The 25339-nt window shown below is 41.4% G+C and overlaps 1 protein-coding gene across 2 annotated transcripts in view; it reads right to left on the bottom strand.

Moving 5' to 3' along the window:
* CLIC5 (chloride intracellular channel 5) overlaps nt 1-25339 on the bottom strand; it is a 131888-nt gene that overhangs the window by 17346 nt on the left and 89203 nt on the right. For both annotated transcript variants that reach the window (XM_063442057.1, XM_063442058.1), the window contains exons 2-4: nt 22735-22844; nt 20110-20235; nt 17751-17857 (exon numbers count right to left, since the gene is read on the bottom strand). In XM_063442057.1, the coding sequence (XP_063298127.1) occupies nt 17751-17857; nt 20110-20235; nt 22735-22844 (343 nt within the window). The remainder of the gene's footprint in view (nt 1-17750; nt 17858-20109; nt 20236-22734; nt 22845-25339) is intronic.

Below are 25339 nucleotides of genomic sequence, written 5' to 3'. Positions count from 1 at the left end.
TACATACACACACACGACACATACATACACACACACACACGACACATACATACACGACGCATACAGACACACATGACACATACAGACACACACAACACATACAGACACACACGACACACATACATACACACACACATACATACATACACACACACACACAACACACATACAGACACAGATACACACACACACACACGACACATACACACACACAGACACACATACATACACACATACACATACAGGAACACAGACAGACACACATACACACAAGACACATACATACAGACACACACAAGACACACATACCAACAGACAGTCACACATACATACACACACACACACAAGACACACATATATACAGACACACACACACACACACAAGACATACATACAAAGACACACACACACACATTATATTTAAGTCACCCTCCTGTTTCCTACCTTTTAGATTCAGGAGGGTGACTTTCCCTGGGGTCCAGTGGTGGCTCAGGTGGATGGGAGTCCCACTCTGACTCCCTGGTCTTCCTCCCGCGCGGCTCTCAGGGTTAGCTGGGAGGAGTGATGTGCAGTCACTTCCTCCCAGCTCTGCGATGTCATCACAGGGGGCCCGGTCGCGCTGTTAAAGCGCCCAGCGCTGACTGGGCCCCCTCACAATCCACATCCATCGGGTGGCCCTGACAGCATGGGCCACCCGATGGACCCCTCCATATGCAGCCCCGGCGGTTTGCCGCGCGGGCCGGAGCCGCAATTTGTCACGGCGGTACCCAGTCGCAGGGGTACCGCCGGCTCGCACCCGCCCGCCCGTCCGCCCGGTCGTCAGGTCGTCAAAGCCTGGAAATCCCTACCGCCCACCTGAAATCCTAAAACGCCCACTAGTGGGCGGTAGGGACCAGGTTGACGACCCATGCTCTAAAGTATCAATATCCTTCTGAAGATACGGTCTCCAGTACTGCGTACAATACTCCAAGTGAGGTCTCACCAGTGTTCTGTACAATGGCATGAGCACTTCCCTCTTTCTACTGCTAATACCTCTCCCTATACAACCAAGCATTCTGCTAGCATTTCCTGCTGCTCTATTACATAGTCTGCCTACCTTTAAGTCATCAGAAATAATCACCCCTAAATCCCTTTCCTCAGATGTTGAGGTTAGGACTCTATCAAATATTCTGTACTCTGCCCTTGGGTTTTTACGTCCAAGATGCATTATCTTGCACGTATCCACATTAAATGTCAGTTGCCACAACTCTGACCATTTTTCTAGTTTACCTAAATCATTAGCCATTTGGCTTATCCCTTCAGGAACAACAACCATGTTACATATCTTAGTATCATCAGCAAAAAGACACACCTTACCATCAAGACCTTCTGCAATATCACTAATAAAAATATTAAAGAGAAAAGGTCCAAGTACAGATCCCTGAGGTACCCCACCGGTGACAAGCCCAAACTTCGAATATACTCCATTGACTACAACCCTCTGTTGCCTGTCACTCAGCCACTGCCTTACCCATTCAACAATATCAGAATCCAAACTTAAATATTGCAGTTTATTGATAAGCCTTATATGTGCAACAGTGTCAAAAGCCTTACTGAAATCTAGGTAAGCAATGTCTACTGCACCACCCTGATCTATTATTTTCCCCACCACTAGCAACATGGAAAGTGGAAATTGAGCCCCTGATAGTAATATTTGCCAAACCCTTTCTTTTTCATTATCCTGATTGATCAAACAATATGACACAGCAAGTGAGCACCAGCGGCAGCAAGTAGCTTATTTTTTCCACATACTCCTAGCTCACTTCACCCTTGTGGCTCAATATGAGTGTTATAGTACAGCACACAATGTTATAACATACTATGTGTTATAGAGCTCACACGACACGTGGCATAGGAAAACGGGAACAGGAGGGGGACAATACACAGTGCTTCTGGGATCCAAGCCCTCCATTCACAGGTCCAAATAAAAAAATTAGAAGAATGTTCATCAGTCAGATTCCATATATATGTTTACTCAGATATATTAAAATCCAAATCTGTTATAGCTGGTGGTTAGCGGTCATAGAGTTTGGAGAGTCCCTTTACTCTATGCCAGGCAAGTCCTGCGTTTTTGCTCTGTGACATCTGCAGACAGCACAGGACTGGAGGCTTATGGGAGACCCAAGTAAGTGTCAAACCATTCAAAAATGATTTGGGGGCTTACAGTGAGACAGCACCAGGGGCCAGCATGCTGTAGTGGTTATGGTGCTTAGACTACCAATGTAAACAAAACTCATACATTTATCATGCAAATGCCATGGACATGTGAACAAAAACCTCTCTGCAGATTTCTCATAATAAAGGTGTCACTAGAAAAATTTGTTTAAATCGCATGCAGCGTTATTTACTACAGTGAGAATTGTTGGGAATTCAAATTTAAGGCCATGGTAGCTGAGCTTGTAGCAAACCTGACTTGGAGAATTTTTCCAGTTCAGCTGTTTTGGTCTTAAATGTGAAATTCACTTTGAATTATCTACAATCTTCACTTTAGTGAATAAGCCTGATGTGAAGTGGTCATGGTACCTAGAGTCTGTATGTGCAGCATTTCGCTTTGTGTATACAGAGTTTAACCCGTTAGCTGCAGTAGGTGTAACTCTGACAGTGTATGTGGGGTGTCAACAGTCAGCCTGAAACTAGAGTTTCTGTCTAGCTAATATCAATTTATGCCATTTATTGGCTGAAAACGGTCGGCTGACAATCTTAGCCAATGAATGGACCACCAGGCAGCATCAGAGCCCAGTGAGGAATCCAGAGATCCTAATATCCTAAAAGGTGTGACCCTTAATGACCTTCCATTACCAACATGAAACTATTTCTATATTATTGATGCTGTTCCCAGTGTTAACCATTCTACTAGTTATTTTGTTTGGGAAAAAATAATGCTAACCCTCTAGTGCACTGTAATTTGAGCTTTAGTAGCTCTTCTGTGTGATCCAACCAGACAGGCTAGCCTTCAAGTGGCACTGTCATGGTCGCACCCATTTATTTTTAACTCCCCTCCCGACTGCACTACATCTAATTTTCCCCCTAGTCACTCCCATATGCCCCTAAACTTTTTAAAAATCTTTATTTTGTGCTCGGACCAAGGTCCTGGGCACAGCCATCTTTGTGTTGGTAGATGAAGGCCCTGTGGGACACGTCATCTGCCCACACTAGATAGCGCTTTGAAATTCCCGCGCATGCCCAGTTAAACACTGGGGCTATTGTTTGAGATATTTCGTCTATTCATTAATTCGTCAGAAAGACAAATGAATGAATAGAAATGTCAGACAAACAAACAAACACTGAATATCGGTGTTCGTTTGTTTAGTTTATTACAAGGAGGGAGCTACCGACGCGCAGCTCCCTCCTTGTAATATGTAAAGATCAAAGCGGCAGGGAGCTGTGCTCCCCGCCACTTCCTAAGCTCCCCATGTCCTCCCTTACTCTATGGGGTTCAATATGACCCCCATATTAGTATAAGGGAGATTAAAATCCTCCGAATGCCCCTACTTGCTATGCCCCACACTGTTCCCCACCCCCCTCTAATAACCGACCCTCATGGTGGGGCATCTATTAACTAGCGGGGGGAACATAGTGTCCCCCAGAGCCCCCACCCAGGCCCCGCGAGTGGGGGCTATTCAACTAAACGGGGGATAGTCTCCCAACTCAAATCTTTTCGCTTGCTTTCTTTCCTGCTTCCAACACATGAAATTTAATAACTAACTGTTCACTTTCTGCCTAATATAGTCCACCCTTTGACAGATGCCATTGGAACGTCAGCTGTCAGTGGTTTTAATGTTTTGGGTGATTAGTGTAAATATTTAATGTAACAATACAATCTACTTATAACCCATAAAATGACAATACTATTAATAGTATACCACAAGGCACTAATGTTCTACAATATCCTGCTAGTGTTACGTCATCATTTCATACATGTATACTATAGCCCACAAAGGTTACATCATGCCACATCATAATCCTTTACTCCTAATCCCACGGTGTTACATTATAATCTTTTAATCATATTTCCACAGTGCTATGTGCTAACCTTTTAATTGGCATCATACAATGTTATGCATTAACCTTTTAGCCATATTTGGAAAATACTCACTGCTAACCCTTAAACTTTATCTGACAATGCTACTTACTAAATATTTAACCCTACACTGACAATGATGGCCTTTCATCCTTGATCTGACAATGCTATTTAGTTGTGGCAGAACCGCCACTTTAGTCCTTTGTATGTGTATGGAATGGCTGTAATATTTGTATTTGTATGCAGTAGATGGCATTCGGATGCTTGTTGCACGAAAGCCATACGCTGTTAAACTGTTAGTTTCACGAACGGTGTTAAAATCCACCGTTCGTGAAACTAATAATACTACGGAGTGGGAGACCACACACTGGGGGTCGTGTGTCTCCCATTAAGGATAGTTACAATGTATCACAGTTAATTCAGGTATATGTGGGTGGCCGCCGTTCGTATGCCGAACACGTGGCGGCGGCCATCTTTTTCTCCCAAAAGCCCAGCTGTTTGGTCGTCGAGTACCTGGAACTAAAATCGGCTACTCGACTTCACGAACACCGCTGGACTTCCAGACCGGTCGGATACTGTGTTCGTTCGGTAAATTAACCAGTATAGGTTTTCCTAGCATTGCCATGACTGCTGGTGTAAATATATATTTGCATGGCTTTCATTTTCTATAGCAGGGATCTGAGCGGTATTTCACCAGATGGTGCGCTTAGGTCCCAGCTATTGAACAAGGGGTAATTCGGCCAATTCAACCGTATATAATGCCTATTATGGATTTTAATGTTAAAGTGCCTGTTTTACTGTACGGAGAGATAATGGGATTATCAATACATTCTTGGCCAATTATCTCTCCAGTACAGTATGGCCTGATGGGAAATGTCCTTGCAAGTGAAGTTCCCCATACAGTCCCCTGACTAAAACCCCTGTAAAGTGATTAAGGAAACCCCTTGCATGGGGCACTGCATAAATACTGGAACTTGTTATTAAAATCTCAGTTGACTCCCAGAACTGTGTTTCGGCCGGTTACTGGGGGATTTGGGATATTGCCTCCATTCAGCGCTTTTCTTTGATTACTTTATTCTACCAGCGGAGATATTGGGATTTAATATTTCAACTCCGCTACATTAGTAAATACTTAACCCTAAACTGACAACGCTACTGCCTAGTACCACAATGCCATAATCTCTTACAGCACATGTTTGCGGCAATGCTAGTTGCCTAGCACTGTATTTATATTTCTGATAATGAATAGTTGAAGGGGTTAAAAGCCCCATTATAGCTTATGGAATAATTCACAGCTTTCAACATTTTTGTTGTGCAGAGCATCTTACTCAAGCTTCCAATGGCCAGAAAGAGCCGTTTTATCTTTTTTTTAGATAATGAAGATGGATGATCTCAGCTGTGGAGGCGGGTACTAAGCGCGCCAAGAACAGCGTAGCAATGGACACAAATTGAGTAAAATACCTTTTAAATCCTTGAGTGAGAGGGCCGGACACCTTAGTACGTACTCCAGCGCTATACGTGTTTTATGCATGTTTTATAGTACTCATTTAAAGGTATTTACAAAAAGGACAGCTGTAGTCTGTACGTCAATCGAATGGCAACTTTAACAATGTGAAATAGGTTAATTGAAAGCTGGAAATGATAAATGTACATCACTCAGCTGATCAGTGGGCACACAGGATTTGTCACTCAAATACACAGCGACTCTCAGGTCCCAGTTACAGGATATATAAACAGGCTTATTTACTAAGCTGAGAATTCACAGAGAATATGAAGTGAATTTCAAATTTGGGGCCAAAGTAACTGAACTGGACGCATAGCTGACTTGGTTCGGCTATTCTTACCTTGAATTTGAAATTCATTTCAAATTCACTGTCAATACTCTCTTTAGTAAGTAACCCTGATAGAGTCTTCAAGCTCCTAAGTAAAATCTGTCTTTGTAAAAGAGCGCCACTGTTTTTCATCAAATGTGGTGCTCTGCTGCCCTCAAGTGTTATACATAGTGTACTACGTGCAAAAAATGTACAGACTGTGAATGCATCCTTTATATGGTTCTATAATTGCATAGCACCTGAAACAAAAAATTAAATTATTCATAGGAAGGGTTACAGAACAAGAGATGTTTAATAAGACGTATTGGAGAACCCTGCTAATACACCTTTGGCACATTTATATACATTGAAATGTAGAATATGATCTCGAAAGCTTGCAAGCCTCTAAGCATATATTAATAATTAATTTGGGACCTATGCATACACGTAACTTTATGGTTTGTGCATGGTGACACAAATGGGAAAAAGCAATAGTTATATTGTAGATTATGCCTGACTCATTCACCCAGGTGTTGTAGAAAATATGAAAAGAACAGAAACATAGCAAGCCCTGTAGACAAAATAAACATAAATCTATAAGATTTATTTACTAAATAACATATTATTTATAGTGAAAAACAGAATTGCTAAATTAACGTTAAATGGACACTATGGTTACCAGAACAACTACAGCTTATTGAACTCTGCCCCTGATCTGCCTCCTTCGCAGTCTTAGCCAATCCAGTTCTGTTTTATGGGAAAGCATTGTGATCAGCTGAGAGAATCACTTCTGATGATGTCAGCCAAGCAGGCAGATCAGGGAGAAAATGTAAGATTATACTATATTTAGTGGGGCAAGGGCTGTCAGGGGGGCTAGATATATGTTTGTGTTCATAACCCTATTGTGTTCTTTTAAGTCAATCTGTGACATTCAGCTATGTTTACTTCAATTTTGCAATATGTTTTTCAATGTCATATAATGCAATGTGTTGTTTTTTTTTTTTTGTCAATATATTTTTTATTTTATTTTGAAGAATTTGTCACAGATCCGCAATAAAACAGAGAGTCAAGGAAATGCACAGGGATAATTCCATGTTTAGTGATTAACACCCTATATGTTTCCCAGTTCACCTCTCTCAGGGTCACACTCACATGTAATGGAGCCCCAGACCTGCTCTGGTGTGGAAGTTCTCCTAATATATGGATTCTGGGCTACAGATAAGGTAGGTCTCTGGGTCAGCGTTCTGGTTTTCCACACTGAGCTGATATTCATGTCTCAATGACATTTGTCCCATAAAAATCTCTGCTGGATTTGGTGGTTAAGATGGGATGGGGATGATAAAATCCCTTTAAGGGATTCACTTTTGTGAGGCATGAGCATATTGTAACATTCTGATCTTTGAACCTGTTAGCATTCCATATAGAATATTCACTTTAGTTAATTTTTAAAGAACGAATAGCCGTACAGCTCGGCTATAATAGTGCAGCAGTGATAAAACTTTAGTGCCATTATTGTACCTTTTGAAATCGAGATTATTATTACAGCACATTGCTGCAATCTGTCTCATTACTGTGGAATTAGAGAGACTTCAGGTTGGAGGGGATGGGGGGGGGGGGGTGGAGTGGAGCAGCGCTTAGTTTTAAGATGCTATGAATTATAATACCCACCACCCATCTCTGCTGGTACTCTAAATCAAGTCAACATCGTGTAATTTAACATGGCACTGTTATTAATATCACTTTGCTCTTACAGCGCCAGTTCACGGTTGATTATACCCACACCTCCATGCATTGTCCAACCACCAAATTTAGCTATTGACTGAGTGAAGGAACTCCCAAGCACGGTGCCCCACCGGCCTTTCTGAGACAGCCAAATAGTTCTGCAAACCACCAGATCCAGCCACATTGCTCTCACGTTACCTAAGAACGAACTCCGGTGACAATTCTTCCATGCTGAGAGCAGGCCATATTCTTGTTTTACTGCAGTGATATTCTTATGTTTGCTTTTCAATTAAATGGCCATGTGAAGCCCACTTCTCTTTCTATTTATTTACTTTTTTACTTTTTGTATTTTTGGCTCATTTTTTGGTATGCTTTTTTTTTTGTACCATATTACGAATGAACTCTATCTTGGCTAATGAGAAAAAATGTCTGAAGAGATACATGGACTATATTTGAAAATAAAAGATATATAAACTGGGGATATATTGTGCCTAAAAGGGATCTATGTTTAGCACGTACCTGTGTGATCACCCACCTTCAGCGGGGAATTACTACTGTTTTGACTCTGATATCTTTTGTTTTCTAATTTTTGTATGTCACTTTGGGTGATTGGTTTCTCCCCTTGAGAGTATGTGCAATGTTTACTTTTTGTGTATTCATTTATTTATTTTTTTGTAATAATAAACATTTGCTTTCTTTAAACAAAATATTTTTTTGTGATTTTACTTTTGAATGCTGATAAAATGAGGGTGAACACACATTCAATGCAGTGCCCAAGCAGTGGTAAAAAAAATAATTAATTTGTCAGTAGACTATACTGTCCCATTTAAGTTGTGATGTTGTGAGCACACATCAGGCATCTTATAAACCCAGACAGTCTATTTGTTCTTCCAAGTGATCTGTCAGGATAGAAGGCGGATTTAATTGAAGTGGCTTAGAGAAATAAACACATCATCTTCCTTCCTCCAGCGCTGCTCTCTGTATCATGCCAATCTGGAATCCATTCATTTTATCTGATATCAGACACCAGCCAAACTATGTCTTGTCATTCGTATCACTCGAGTTTGAAAAAGCAAAATACTTCCAAACCCATTTTCTAGTGTTTATTTTAAAGATAGTGTCTGCATGGTGCATTTACTCTTTGAGCACTGGATAAATGTGTTGTGTACACTGGGTGCTCTTAAATAGTAATAGAGGCACTTCATTGCACAAATTAAAAAAATAATTGTAAATAAAATAAAAACTCACTATTGAGTAGATATACACCTAATGAAAAATGCATGAATTTATAAATGCATTTTTCATTGTGGGTATATTAAATAATGGCTTGCAACAGCAACAGATTTCTTGTCTGCAGCCTTTGCAAGCCCTCCCCTTCTAATACCTCCCAGACTTTCTGTGGCTGTCCAATCACAGTTTTCCCAATGCAGTCCAGTGAGAAGTCTTTGCAAGGCAGATGCTCTGGGCAACTGCAGCCTCTTGACTTTAGCTCTACTGAGCTAAACAAACCAGTCAGTAACAGGATCGATTGTCTGATTGACAGCCAGAAGGGTGTAACAAGGTTTATTTATAAAAGTGCAAATGTTCTTTTTCTAAAAAGAACGTATGGACTCACTCTCATACATAAAGCACTTCAGCATCTTATGGTTCCTAGAAGCATTATGTACAGTCTATCCAGTTCTTGTCACATTGTTTTCAAGTGATTTGGTATCCAAGGCCAACACACTCAGCTTACGATATCATAATGAAGCTATTTTACTTCCTCATTATTCCTCCAAGTGCTTGTACAAGTTCTTGCGTTAAGTGAAGAGGGAATTAAGTATGGAAACTTAGTAGGGAAGTAGAGGAACAAAACTTGTGGCTGGCAATGAAATTAGTTAAGATAAAGCTGATTTTGCGCACTATACAAACACTCTTGCTGCTTTGGTCTCTCCCTTTCTTCTACATTCACCACTACACTCTGTCCAGACTCCAAACCAGAAGCTTTTGCCTGTTAGTAAGAAGGAAAGATAGTTGTGGACAAGTACTGGACTAGTAACCCAGAAAGCCAGGCTGACCTTTCAATTCTTGGGCAGACCTGCTCCCTTTTCACGAGTGAGTCCGCCCCTTTGGTCAGTGACGTGAGTTGTGTCACTGGTCCACCTCCTTTCACCCTGCCAACCGACATCCCGCTTCACAACACGCCGATGCTGGGGGGGTATGTATTTGGTTGAGATATGAACATGAGAGATTAGCAAAGGGTATGTGTATTCTTCTAAATGCATCCTGTTCCCTCTGGCACCACCTGCACCAGACAAATGACATGAGGAATTGTCATCATCAGGTTCATTTGGCTCTTAAACAAGCCCTGACCATGGGAACCATATCAGAACAGACAAATGACTTGTCCTAACCCAGTAACGTGGCAGAAAGGCTAATAAGGAAGTAAAATGTCCTCATTATTATGTCACAGGCTTTCAGTGTGGAGGAATTCACATTATTAGTCAATCTGCTGAAAATGGCTTGACAAAAACCAAAGGGACTGCACCCATAGATTCCTAGGCACCATAACTAAGACTGGATTAAGAACCTATTGGGCCTGGTGCTGATGAATATGATGTGCCTAATCCCAGAATCTTATTGACATAAAACACTAAAACTGCCTTATCTCCGAAGTGTCCGGCATCTGGTGGAGGTGATCCCGGAGGATGCATTCATAAGATGCACATACCCTTTAGGGCATGCACACAGCACAGCTCTCCCCTCCTGTCTGTCACGCATGGAGTGAGGCTGAGCCAGGGGCCGCGGTATAGGAGCTTTTGTATCCTCTACCTAATCTAACAGGAAGCAGGGTATCCACACAGGGCTGGGGGCTGGGAAGAGGCACACAGAGGACTGGGGGGGGGGGCACCCAAAATGATGAGGAGAGAAAATGATCACAGAGGGCTGAGGGGTAGAGAGAGGCAAACAGAGAGCTGGGGGGAAAGGAACACAGAGGGCTGGGGGAAGAGAGGCACACAGAGGACTTGGGGAGGAGAGAAGTACACAGAGAACTGGGGAGGGAGAGAGGTACACAGAGGACTGGGTGGGCAAGAGAAGCACACAGATGACTGGGGGTGGAGGGGAAAGACACACAGAGGGCGGAGAGAGGCACACAGAGGACTGAGCCCCCTCACAAGGGCTAGGAGGGGGGAAGAGGCACACAGAGGCCTGAAGAAGTCAAAGAGGCACAGATAGGCTTGAGGGAGGCAAAGAGGCACACAGAGGCCTGAAGAAGGCAAAGAGGCACAGATAGGCTTGAGGGAGGCAAAGAGGCACAGAGGGGCCTGAGGGAGGCAAAGAGGTGCACAGAAAGGCAGGTGAGACAAATAGACACACAGGCTGGATGAGACAAAGAGACACACAAAGAAGGACTGAGGGGAGAAGAGAGAAACACTAAGGGGCTGGGGGGAGAAATAGACCCATTAAGGTGCTAGTAGAAGAAACAGAGAGAGGGGCTGGGGAAGGGGAAAAAGAGACATGAAAATGGGTTGGAGGATATAGAGACACACAGAGGGGTTGGATGGACAAAGAGACACATAGAGGGCGTGGGGGCACAGAGACACACAGATGGGCTGGGGGGATAAACAGACACATAGAGGGGCTGGGGGAGAAGAGAGACACAATAAAGTGCTGCGAAGAAGAAGAAATACACAGAGGGCTGGGAGAGAGAAAGAGACCCACTAAGGTGCTGGTGGGAAGAGACACGTAGAGGGGCTGAGGAAGGGAAAAAAGTGACACACAAAGGAGTTGGGGAGAAAGAGACACACAAACTTGGCAATTTGTTGTTTTTTTTGGGGGGAGGGTACTAGAAGCTGGTCTTGTCTATGGCGCAAAATGGTTTTGCACAGGCACTGCATACTCTATGCTAATCTCTCACTTTCATCTCTCATCCTAGTCTATCTGTCCATCTGACAAACCCCACAGCTCTCATCTCCTCTCTTTCACTCTGAATCCTCTCTCCAAGGCAGCCATCAGGGGGTGACAACCGTGACGGTTGTCACGGGCCCGGCGGTCCTGGGGGGCCCGGACTGCTTTGGCAGTCCAGGGCCCCACAATTACACTCTGCACATATATATAGCGATCATCGCTATATATATGTGCAGCCGCGGGCCCCCCGGCTCCCTGTATTTGCAGAGGGGGCCCAGCGGACTGCAGGAGCACTTTCCTGCATTTGCCTGCCTCTAACTCCCGTGAGACGTGGTTTGCGCGTCGCGCGGAGCGTTGCCATGGTAACCCATGGCAACGTTCTACCGACCGCACATCTCGCGGGAGTTAGAGAAAGGCAAATGCTGGAAAGTGCTCCTGCAGTCCGCTGGGCCCCCTCTGCAAATACAGGGAGCCGGGGGGCCCCAGAATGCCATCGGACCACCAGGGATCAAAGGATCTTCCCCCCTCCCTGAACCAGGTAAGAAACAGGGAGGGGGGAATAACTTTCATTACATTCATACATGCACTACTAAACACACTAACACACACTGCATCCACTACACTAACACACACTGCATCCACTGCACTAACACACACACTGCATCCACTGCACTAACACACAAACACTGCATCCACTGCACTAACACACACACACTGCATCCACTGCACTAACACACACACACTGCATCCACTGCACTAACACACTCTGCATGCAGAGTGTGTGTCAGTGTAGTGAATGCAGAGTGTGTGTCAGTGTAGTGAATGCAGAGTGTGTGTCAGTGTAGTGAATGCAGAGTGTGTGTCAGTGTAGTGAATGCACTAAAACACACACACTGCATCCACTGCACTAACACACACACTGCATCCACTGCACTAACACACACACACTGCATCCACTGCACTAACACACACTGCGTCCACTACACTAACACACACACTGCATCCACTGCACTAACACACACACTCCATCAACTGCACTTACACACACACTGCATCCACTGCACTAACACACACACTGCATCCACTGCACTAACACACACACACTGCATCCACTGCACTAACACACACTGCATCCACTACACTAACACACACACTGCATCCACTGCACTAACACACACACTCCATCCACTGCACTAACACACACACTGCATCCACTGCACTAACACACACACACTGCATCCACTGCACTAACACACACACTGCATCCACTGCACTAACACACACACTGCATCCACTGCACTAACACACACACTGCATCCACTGCACTAACACACACTGCATCCACTGCACTAACACACACACTGCATCCACTGCACTAACACACACACTGCATCCACTGCACTAACACACACTGCATCCACTGCACTAACACACACACTGTATCCACTGCACTAACACACACTGCATCCACTGCACTAACACACACTGCATCCACTGCACTAACACACACACTGCATCCACTGCACTAACACACACACTGCATCCACTGCACTAACACACACACTGTATCCACTGCACTAGCACACACTGCATCCACTGCACTAACACACACTGCATCCACTGCACTAACACACACACTGCATTCACTACACTAACATACACACTGCATTCACTACACTAACACACACACTGCATCCACTACACTAACACACACACTGCATCCACTACATTAACACACACACTGCATCCACTACACTGACACACGCACTGTATTCACTACACTGGTACACACACTGTATTCACTACACTGACACACTCTGCATTCACTACACTAACACACGCACTGCATTCACTACACTAACACACACACTGCATTCACTACACCAACACACACACTGCATCTACTAAACACACTGTATTCACTACACTAACACACTGTATTCACTACACTGACACACACACTGCATTCACTACACTGACACACACACTGTATTCACTACACTGACACACACACTGTATTCACTACACTGACACACACACTGTATTCACTACACTAACACACATGCTTTATTCACTACACTAACACACACACTGCATCCACTACACTAACACACACACTGCATCCACTACACTGACACACACATACTGTATTCATTACACTGACACACACATACTGTATTCACTACACTGACACACTCTGCATTCACTACACTGACACACACACTGCATCCACTACACTAACACACACACTCTGCATTCACTACACTGACACACACACTCTGCATTCACTACACTGACACACACTCTGCATTCACTACACTGACACACACTCTGCATTCACTACACTGACACACACTCTGCATTCACTACACTGACACACACTCTGCATTCACTACACTGACACACACTCTGCATTAACTATACACACAGCATCCACTACACAAACATCCTGTATTCACAGTACACGCACTACATCCACCACACATTTAAACATTCTGTATTCACTATACACAGACACTGTGTCTAATACACACACTACATCCACTAAACACATTGCATCTAGTACACACAAAAACTACATCCACTACACAAACACACTACATCCACTACACACACTGCATCCGCTACACAAACACACACTCTGCATTCACTGCACAAACAGTATCTAATACACACAAACACTACATCCATTACACACATTCTAATTCACTTCCACTATACACACCACATTCAGTCCTGCATCATTGTCTGCGGACTAGGTAAGAGTCCTGTGGGTGGACTCGTGGGCGGGCCTGGGGGGATGGGGCGGGGGGGCCCAGACCTTGTGCTTTGTCAGGGGCCCCAAAATTTCTGGTGGCGGCCCTGCCTCTCTCTTCTCAGTCCTCACTGGATGTAGTGAGTGTTGCAGAAAGCAGATATGCCACAGTGTTAGAGAGACAGAAGCAGATAGAGCATTTACACATAATTTAATCATATCTATTTACTTCACCTGTCAATGGTTTTAATAAATTCATATTAATTTTTAATCAATGGACCTATTCCACGGGCGGGGGCCTGTAGCTTCAGTTCCTTAACCGCCATGTAAATCTGACAATGACTATAACCACCACAATAGGCTGTATTGGTTATAGTCAGAAAGCAATAAAGTGGAAACCACCTTCACACAAATATATTGGAATAGAACCTGAGGAATATATCCAAAATTGGAATATTCTATATAAGTGTACAATAAAATCTGGAATGATAAAAAGTGTATATCATAGCGTAACACAGTAAGATAATAATAATAAAGTGTGGAGTAAGTAATGCACTCACAAACAAACGTGTAAATCAGGCCTCTCACCCCCTTGGGGTATATGCAGTATGGGACTTGATAGTAGATCCAGATGTTATAATGTCTTCAGAGATATGAGAAAAAAAGGGACCATACATAGTGAAAGTACGTATAAAAATATCAAAAGAGAATTTATTGGTTACACTTACAGACATAAAGTGGTAGTAAGCATGTCTCCACTCTCAGTGGAACTGGAAGGCAGAGTAGTAGATACCAGATACAGATCCAATCAGAGTAGCAGAGTGCAGGAACAATAAAGGACTTTAAAACAAATAAAATAAGAAACAGTCCGAAAAAGTTCAATATCCAACGCGTTTCGTCCGTGGTAAATGGAGGACTTCTTCAGGGATATGGGTAGATTCGAGTGTGTGGGAACTTTTATATCCAATTCAATCTTCCTTAATGCCGTTCACCGGCAGCGTGTGTTCCACGCTGGAACGCAGAATGGTACTTCCTGTGACGTCCATCTGCACTCTGTTCCTGCACTCTGCTACTCTGATTGGATCTGTATCTGGTATCTACTACTCTGCCTTCCAGTTCCACTGAGAGTGGAGACATGCTTACTACCACTTTATGTCTGTAAGTGTAACCAATAAATTCTCTTTTGATATTTTTATACGTACTTTCACTATGTATGGTCCCTTTTTTTCTCATATCTCTGAAGACATTATAACATCTGGATCTACTATCAAGTCCCATACTGCATATACCCCAAGGGGGTGAGAGGCCTGATTTACACGTTTGTTTGTGAGTGCATTACTTACTCCACACTTTATTATTATTATCTTACTGTGTTACGCTATGATATACACTTTTTATCATTCCAGATTTTATTGTACACTTATATAGAATATTCCAATTTTGGATATATTCCTCAGGTTGTATTCCAATATATTTGTGTGAAGGTGGTTTCCACTTTATTGCTTTCTGTCTCTTACTTTTGGTGTTTAGTGAGGTTCACCTGGAACCACTTTCAATTTAGCAGCTCTATTGCTTATGGTTAGTGGGTATACTACTGTTTTGTCACTTTGTATTGGTTATAGTGTTTGGTATGTCCCTTTAACATGTCTAATTTAATAATTAATATAATTCCACAAGGAGAGCAAGGCAAAGATCATTTTACAATTATTATACATTTTTGGTTAAGGAAAGCTAGGTACATTACCAAGGTCCAAGGAACATATATAATGTAGGTTTATCTATGAATATTTGAATATTATTTTCATACTGTGACTGTGTTTTAGTAGCTGCTAAAATATCTTGAAAATGCTCAGTTTACACATAATAGATTGAAACTGTAAATGTCATTCCGGCATTAAAATTCCACTATTTTTCTGGAAAGAAACGATTCCACAAGATTTGGAAAATAAAATCCCTAGAAGATCAGGTGCCGGGGTGTCTTCTTAGGATTTATAAATGGATGTTTGATACACGAAATCCAATGAATCTCTTTTCTCTAACAACATGTTGCGTCTCACATAGAGATTTTTGAACACAAAGGTTGTATTGTGCCTTATTGAACATCACACGGACTGAAATCTTTGAGGAAAGGGTGTGTGAAGATCAGAAGGCTTCAGCAATGGAAATTCCACCAGATGTTTGTTTGAAAGTATTTTAAAATGTTATTTTAGAGAGTGTTTCACCAGAACAGATACTGAATTAAACATGGACTCAAGGTTGTGCAGAACATAGATTCACACGTTACGCTTACAGTAAGCTGAGGCCGTTAGAATGCAAATACCTAAAGGAACACTGTAGCGTTACAAATACAAAGTTGCATTCCTTATGCTATAGTACTCTCGTTTCTAGTTATTTATAGGTCTTCCCCTTTTTGGTCTATAAAAAATAATAAAAGAAAGGGTTTTACTCATCTTTTTTCAGTGCTGAGACTCCCTCGGCGCTGCTCAAATCTCTGTCTCTCGTGATGTCAATGAGGAGGCATGGTGATGGTGCAATCTAATTCTCCTCATAGAACCCCATGCATCCATTCAATGCTCTTCATAGGAAAGCATTGTATTAAATGTTTCTCTATGGACCTCCCTTTCACAAAACTGGGCCTTACTTGGTCAGTGCGGTGAAAGTGCTTCTAGTGGCTGTCAGTATGGCCATCACTAAAGGTTGATTTAACTCTGCAATGTAAACATTACAACTTGTAAAAAAACTGCAATGGTTCACATCGCAGGGATACAATGACCACTGCACCCAGATCACTAGAGATTTAAATCTCTGCCTTCAGGCAGTGTGCTATACAAGTTTGTTACAAATAGCCTTTAAGGATTGGAGAGAAAAAGGTGTCACTGAGGAGTTAAAGGAATCATTACCACCTGTTAAATATTTTTATTTTAAACCTTTTAAAGTAATTTATAAACACAAAAGTTTTCCCTGGCAGCCTATCATCGCCATCCAAGGTAGGTAATACACAATATCACTGTGGCTGCACGTTGAGCTGGCTAGTGTTGCTGTGGAGCTACTACTCGAAAACATTTTGTCAGAAAACCTAGAGGGGCGGACTACACAGACTCAGAGCACCATAGTCTTGATGTGTGGTGCTCATGGTGCATAGAGTGTCCCTTTAAGTCCTGAGGTATGAATAGTCTTCATTATAAATTAAATTAGATTAACCCTTTTATTACTGAAATTCTGATATAGGAGAGCAGAGGAAAAATGAAAAGGAAACAATATCCCTAAATATATAACTTCTAACTGGTAAACTATGTATCTGTTTAATTGTTTGATCAAAATAATGTCATCAAGCCTGTCCCTAGGACACAGCGGCTGCCCAGGTTTACAGGATATTTCTAATAGTACATAGGGGTGTCGGTTAAAGTAACGGCATTGCAAATCATGATAATATGATTTAATATACGGTGTAAACGACTGCATGCATAGGGTAATGCAATCTACCAGGCAGGTACAATAGTATTAGCATTCTTACCTGTGTTGTCCTGCTGTTTGGTGTTTTTGATATATGCAGAGAACTTGGAAAATATATCAATTCCAGCCGTGTTGGACTCCCGATGCTTTGCAGCCAGCTTGGGATATCTGCAGGATAAATCAAGGGAGATTAAAATTCAGGAACACCACTGTCTACAGTGAGAACACGTTGAGAGTTTGGTGGACACCACTTGACAAGGTTGAATTATTTTAAATTAAAATGATTTTCTTATTTCAGGGAAACATTGATGACATACTGTGTCTAAATGTTTTAAGGTCATAAAGGAGGTGTCTCTCTGTTACGCTGGCTGAACATGCCGTCCTATGCCCTCTAGAATGAGGTGGCACAATTCATACTTGAAGGACGGGCCGTGTATATTAGTGACCATGGGCAAAGGTGCAAATATAGTTAAACAATTGAACTTGAAACAAAAATATATATAAAAGCCCTGTATTCCCTCCTGATTGGTAGGGGCTTCAGAAGACCTGCTCTCTCATTTTCCTTTAGATTATAAGCTTGTTTGAGCAGGGCCCTCATCACTTACTGTTCCCGTATGTCAAACATGCTTTGTTACAATTACATGTTTGCCTTGTTTACTTATTGAACAGCGCTGCGGATTATGTTGGTGCTATATAAATAATTGTAATGTGTTCCCTCGCTGGCCAAACATGGTGAGGGGTTAAATAGTGAGTATAATGCAAGATAAAAGTGCTGGTTAGGGTTTTACACTTATCCTTCCCATGGAAGGTTTTAATTTAAAGGTTAACTAAACACGTGAGGAGTTTCTCTTTTCCTCAATCCCACATATTTGCTTTAATTTACACAGATACAGCGCTCTCTGTTATTCTAGCTGTTATTCTGGGAAGCGGCTGGGTGTCCGGTCAGTTCACTGGATGGTGGAAAACGTGTCAGCTACCATGTGTGGCTACCACAAAGCTCGATAATAGGGGACAATTCGGCCACATAGAAGGGATCCTGCATGCACAGAGTTCCATAATCTTACATTTCTGGGAAAGTGCACACATTAATATTGTAATGCTATGTAAATATTACTGAGGACATATCTATAAAGTTTAGGGAAAGCAAATACATTTTATTGATCAGGAAGTTTGATAACAAAGGTGGTGTCAGTTATGTAGGGTTCATTTCCTGGTCCCTCACTATGTACTGCATTACATTAAAGGGACACTATAGTCACCTGAGCAACTTTAGCTTAATGAAGCAGTTTTGGTGTACAGAACATGCCCCTGTAGCCTCACTGCTCAATCCTCTGCCATTTAGGAGTTAAATCCCTTTGTTTATGAACCCTAGTCACACCTCCCTGCATGTGACTTGCACAGCCTTCCATAAACACTTCCTGTAAAGAGAGCCCTATTTAGGTTTTCTTTATTGCAAGTTCTGTTTAATTAAGATTTTCTTACCCCCTGCTATGTTAATAGCTTGCTAGACCCTGCAAGAGCCTCCTGTATGTGATTAAAGTTCAATTTAGAGATTGAGATACAATTATTTAAGGTAAATTATATCTGTTTGAAAGTGAAACCAGTTTTTTTTTTCATGCAGGCCCTGTCAATCATAGCCAGGGGAGGTGTGGCTAGGGCTGCATAAACAGAAACAAAGTGATTTAACTCCTAAATGGCAGTGAATTGAGCAGTGAAATTGCAGGGGAATGATCTATACACTAAAACTGCTTTATATAGCTAAAGTAATTTAGGTGACTTTAGTGCTCCTTTAACATACATGAAAACACATTGTTAACAATAAGACTAGGTTATTGGTTTAATTTACATAATGAGGTTATTTTTATCATGTCTCTCTGCAGTTACCTGCTTTCCAGAAACAAAAGGGATTTAACTCCTAAATGGCAGAGAATTAAGCAGGGAAACATCAGAGGCATGATCTATACAAAAACAACTTCATTAAGCTAAAGTTGTTTTGGTGACCACAGTGTCTCTTTAACATCTCAGTAATCATCAATTAACAGATTATAATTGACCTCTCAGTTAGAATTCTTTTAGAATTTTCACAATTCTGTATGTGTCTATATAACATTACTGCCAATCAAGGCAGTCCCTCGTGGGTTTAACTCATGCGTAACATTACAGTGTGGACATTCTCATGAACTTTATGGTCTTACTAGGAAATACTGGTTAGGAATCAAAAGTATTTTTCTACCTGATGAGTATGTGAAAGAAAATGGTTTCCTTTTGAGTGTATTGGTAGATCTGGAGGAGGAATAGGCAGGACCTACTAAAGGATTTAACCTTGACCTGTTTGGGCAAACATCTCTATATAATCTGTATAATAACATCTGAAATAATCATGTATTTCTTTTAGACCTTTCTTAAGATAACACAATTACCTTGGTGGTGCCAATGACTCCTCCAGATATTCTTCTATCTTGTTGATATCTGTTTTTACCTCCCCATTATATGTCAGGAATGGTGGATGAGTCCCAGGAGCTAGGTTATGTAAATCAGCTGGTTTTCTGAAAAATCAATAGTCCAATGAATACCACAACATAGTAACTCATACCATGACAAAAATAGACATCTTCTGATCCATCATGCCTACCCAAAACAAGTGAATACAACGATCTAGAATCATCGCACCCAAGATACGTATAACACAATAACAACCCAGCATCAGTAACTGATCTATAATGTATTAATGTATTTCGTTCAGTATTGTTCGGCTATTATCAAAGAGATCACAATCCAGATTTTACGAACAGCCATAAAGTCGTCAAATTCTGAAACTGTTATCATCTTAAAGCCAAGTCTGATTTATGACTCAGTCCTTAATCTGGTAATAGCAAGCTCAAAAGGGTGATTGTAGGTTCACTGCAAAAATATGGCACTTTTGCATGCTTTTCATTTACATGCTAAGTTGACTGCTACAGACAGTCAAGTGCCTTAATGACGCTAATAGGTGACAGGTGTGTTGTTAATCTGTTATGTTCCAAATGGATATTGCAGTGTGTGATACCTCTATACAGGGAATTCAGGTATTGCGCACATGTGCAATTCTTGTGTTATCAGTTATGCTATGTTATATTATAGCTATACCATAGCTGTGTTACCTTTTATTATTGGGATAACTGATTACCGAGGAATCATTAATGTTGCTTTTACAGATCATCAAGTCAGTGAAGCCTTTGTAGTGTTCATTCTGTTTATACGCAAGTCCTTATGAATATTATCAGTATTGGGCAATTGTTAGAAAAATTTTAGAAAAATAACCCCTCTTAGGCAGGTATTAGATTGCCAAAATATCGGAATTTAATGTAAGGTTTAGGGTTCCTTGTTCACCAATCCTATGAAGGTCCTGTTACAAAGTACTGGAATGCTGAGATTGTGATTGCTTAGATAGTGTAAACTCCTGATAAACCCTCACCTAACCATTGAACAAACTGTACATGTCATATGTTAGATGTCCCTTGTGGTCATATTTGTTACTGCAGGTTAAAAATGGTTTGTTTCTCACTAGAGCCAAACACCTTTGCTCCGACGACACCTCCCCCCCCCCCTCTCCCTGGGGTTATAGGGAACCGATAGCAAGGGCGACATAACCACACGGACTGGCATCAGGCACGTCAAATAGGTTGTTAACCATAACCTGGAACCACACGGGTTCGACCTGATCCTGTCATACTGTAGCGACCTGGAACCACCTAGACACACCAGCCATAGCTGTGAACTGACCTAGCAACTACACGCAGCCACCAATAGAAAAAAAGGGCACCTTAAGACCCCTTACATGCCATGCACACAGGTGCACCTAATAACTTTAGTCAGGTACGAACACGAGAGCGGACCGAGAAGTAGAAGGGACACCCACAGAGGGACCCCACGACCATCATGGTCTACTCCTAGACCTAAGCGCAAAGGGCCACATCATAAACCCACATCCTCGGGACGTAGGGCAAGACGTTAGACATAGTACTCAGTCGTACTCAGTCCTAGTCAATCCCACCCTCTCCCCGTAGCTCGCACCCCTAAAATACTAGGGATGACACTAGCAAATAGGTACCCTTTACCATACCAATTATAAGACTTGTATTACTCATTATAACATTGAGACCAACTGTAATTATAAAATGTTTGTGAAGTGATTCTAGTCATCCATGCACATTATATTTACTGTTTCGATATGTACAGGCTTTTGTGATCTTACACTTATGTTTACCATTTTCACATTCGAAAAATAAAGATTTACAAAAAAAAAAAAAATGGTTTGTTTTCTAAAACAAAACTGGGGGCATTGACCTATTCATCACATATTGCAAGCCAAGATGCAAACATAATTTTATCTGATTCTCCATTCTTCGTCAGCTTCATTATTTCTTTATTATCATTTGTCCCAACACGTACTATTTCCATTAGATTGAAAACACAAGTTCTTTATAGAAAAGTGAAGTTATCTAACCACCAAAGATAAAGAAACAAGTTGTCAATGTGAAAGGCTGAGAATTTGTCCGACATCTGACATACTAAAAGGTATTGTAAATAATGGTATTATATCAAGAGAAACACACAAACACTAGAAATGATCAAACAGGGGAATGTGATCTCCCAAATGTATCTCACAAATACATCAAATAATCATAAAGCAAAAAAAGTGGGAGAAAACCCCCCAAAAACCAAGCGTTTAAGAGAAATAAATAATAAATAAGTGTACGTAAACAACCTGAAAAAACAGACGTAGATCTAGTGGGAAATAAATCAAATGCAATGGATAAGAATCTGAAAACAGATCACAAATAGTACATAGCATAATCCAGATAATATTTTTATAACATATTATATTTATTATCTGGATTACGCAATGTACTATTTGTGATCTGTTTTCTGATTCTTATCCATTGCATTGGGTTTATTTCCCACTAGATCCATAATGATCATAACTGATTATTATAGTAGAAATAATAAATAATGATGTGTACAACGTATTGTCAGGTTTTTATGAGCGTTCGTTTAATTCGTACCTTTTCAGGTCAACTGTGGTAACATTGAAGACAACTCCTTTCAACCAAAGGATCATAAACAGCCTCTGAGAAAACGGGCAATTTCCTATACTTTCTCCATCGCTGCCGGCCTGAAAAAAAACAAGGAAAGATATTGTATCAACATCAATACACTGACACGTATTAATCAGGACTTTTACCGAAATAGTGAGTTTTGGTGGATAGACAACCAACTTGCAAAATGTAGTGGAATATGGACAGCACAGCTACATTGAAGATTTCTTTCAACGCAACTGATTTGCCAGAATTTTGCAAGTTGGGTGATCTTTTATTCTCTACTGAATAAACCGTTTAACTGATATGTTAAAATGACTTTTATTACAGGCGTGAGATGACAAATAAGCAATAAATCATTCTAAAATTATTTTATAACAGTGAAATGTATTTAAAAAAAAATACCACATGCTTTTTGAATAGGCTGAGCTCAGGACAGACTACTAGGGGAACTCTTTCAATGTAAATGCAATTCGTAGTAACTATGTCATGGAAAGGCACCATAACCACTACAGTGAGATATAGTAGTTATAAAGCTTTGAGTGTTCTTTTAACCCAAATCAAATTCTTGGTAATTGTTGAACGAATTGATTCCAAATCGCTTACCTGTGACCAGGGCTGCCACCAGAAATGTTGGGATCCCTGACACAGTTCAAGGTGTTTCCCACAGGTTCCCCCACAGTGCCCGTCCTTGAATCTGCCTATAGTGCCTGGCCTAGAATTCATCCACAGTGCCCACCCCCATGTCCACCCACAAGACTACAGTATGTGTAGTGGATATACTGCGTGCATGTGTAGTGGATGCAGAGTGTGTGTGTAGTGGATGCAGAGTGTGCGTAGTGGATACAGTCTGTACCTGCAGTAGATGATGCATGTAGTGGCCATGGGCTCGCAGGGGCCCCAGGTAAATGGGCCACCCGATGGGCTACCCCAGATTGCAGGCCACAGTGTGATTGCATTGGCGGTAGTTCCACCACTCTAATATGTGCACTCCACATTGAAAAGGTGGGGCCTAGGCCCATGACAACTATCACAGCTATCAACCCCTAATGGCTGAACTGAACTGTAGGAAATGATCAATTAAACTGAATATTGAGGTATATATATCAACAATGCTAAAATCCCAACTTTAGTTGCAATGTTGCAATATCTTGACTACAAAAATGTTTTTACATAGAAACATAGAATGCAATGGCAGATTGGAAACATTCGGTCCATCTAGTGTGCCCAATTTTTGAAATACTTTCATTAGTTCCTGGCCGTATCTTATATCTAGATAAGCCTTATGCCTATCCCACGCATGCTCAAACTCCCTCACTGTGTTAACTTCCACCACTTCAGCTGGAAGGCTATTGCATGGATCCACTACCCTCTCAGTAAAGTAATACTTCCTGATATTATTTTTAAACCTTTGTCCCTCTAATTTAAGACTAATGTCCTCTTGTTGTGGTAGTTTTTCTTCTTTTAAGTATACTATCCTCCTTTACTTTATGTATTTAAATGTTTCTATCATATCCCCCGTTTCGTCTTTCCTCCAAGCTATACATGTTAAGTTCCTTTAACCTTTCCTGGTAAGTTTTATCCTGCAATCCATGAACCAGTTTAGTAGCCCTTCTCTGAACTCTCTCTAAGGTATCAATATCCTTCTGAAGAGACGGTCTCCAGTACTGCGTACAATACTCCAAGTGAGGTGTCACCAGTGTTCTGTACAATGGCATGAGCACTTCCCTCTTTCTACTGCCAATACATCTCCCTATACAACCAAGCATGCTGCTAGCATTTCCTGCTGCTCTGTTACATTGTGTGCCTACCATTAAGTCATGAGAAATAATTACCCCTAAATTCCTTTCCTCAGATGTTGAGGTTAGGACTCTATCAAATATTCTGTACTCTGCCCTTGGGTTTTTACATCCAAGATGCATTATCTTGCACTTATCCACATTAAATGTCAGCTGCCACAACTCTGACCATTTTTCTAGTTTACCTAAATCATTTGCAATTAGGCTTATCCTCTCTGATACATATCTTAGTATCATCAGCAAAAAGACATACCTTACCATCAAGGTCTTCTGCAATATCACTAATAAAAACATTAAAGAGAATGGGTCCAAGTACAGATCCCTGAGGTACCCCACTGGTGACAAGCCCAAGCTTCGAATATACTCCATTGACTACAACCCTCTGTTGCCTGTCACTCAGTCACTGCCTTACCCATTCAACAATATTGGAATCCAGACTTAAAGATTGCAGTTTATTGATCAGTTTTCTATATGCGACAGTGTCAAAAGCCTTACTGGAATCTTGGTAAGCAATGTCTACTGCACCACCCTGATCTATTATTTTAGTTACCCAATTGAAAAAATCAATATGATTAGTTGGGCATGGTATCCCTGAAGTAAACCCATGTTGTCTCTGATCTTGAAATCCATGTGTTTTTAGATGTTCAACAACCCTATCCTTTAACATGGTTTCCATTACTTTCCCCATTATTGAAGTAAGGCTTTCTGACCAATAGTTGCCCGACTCCTCCCTTTCTTGTGAATTGGCACAACACTTTTAATTTCCAACTTTC

This window comes from Pelobates fuscus, chromosome 2 (genome assembly GCF_036172605.1).
Source record: "Pelobates fuscus isolate aPelFus1 chromosome 2, aPelFus1.pri, whole genome shotgun sequence".
In the NCBI taxonomy this organism is placed as follows: Eukaryota; Metazoa; Chordata; class Amphibia; order Anura; family Pelobatidae; genus Pelobates; species Pelobates fuscus.
This window is presented reverse-complemented; position numbering and strand designations above follow the sequence as displayed.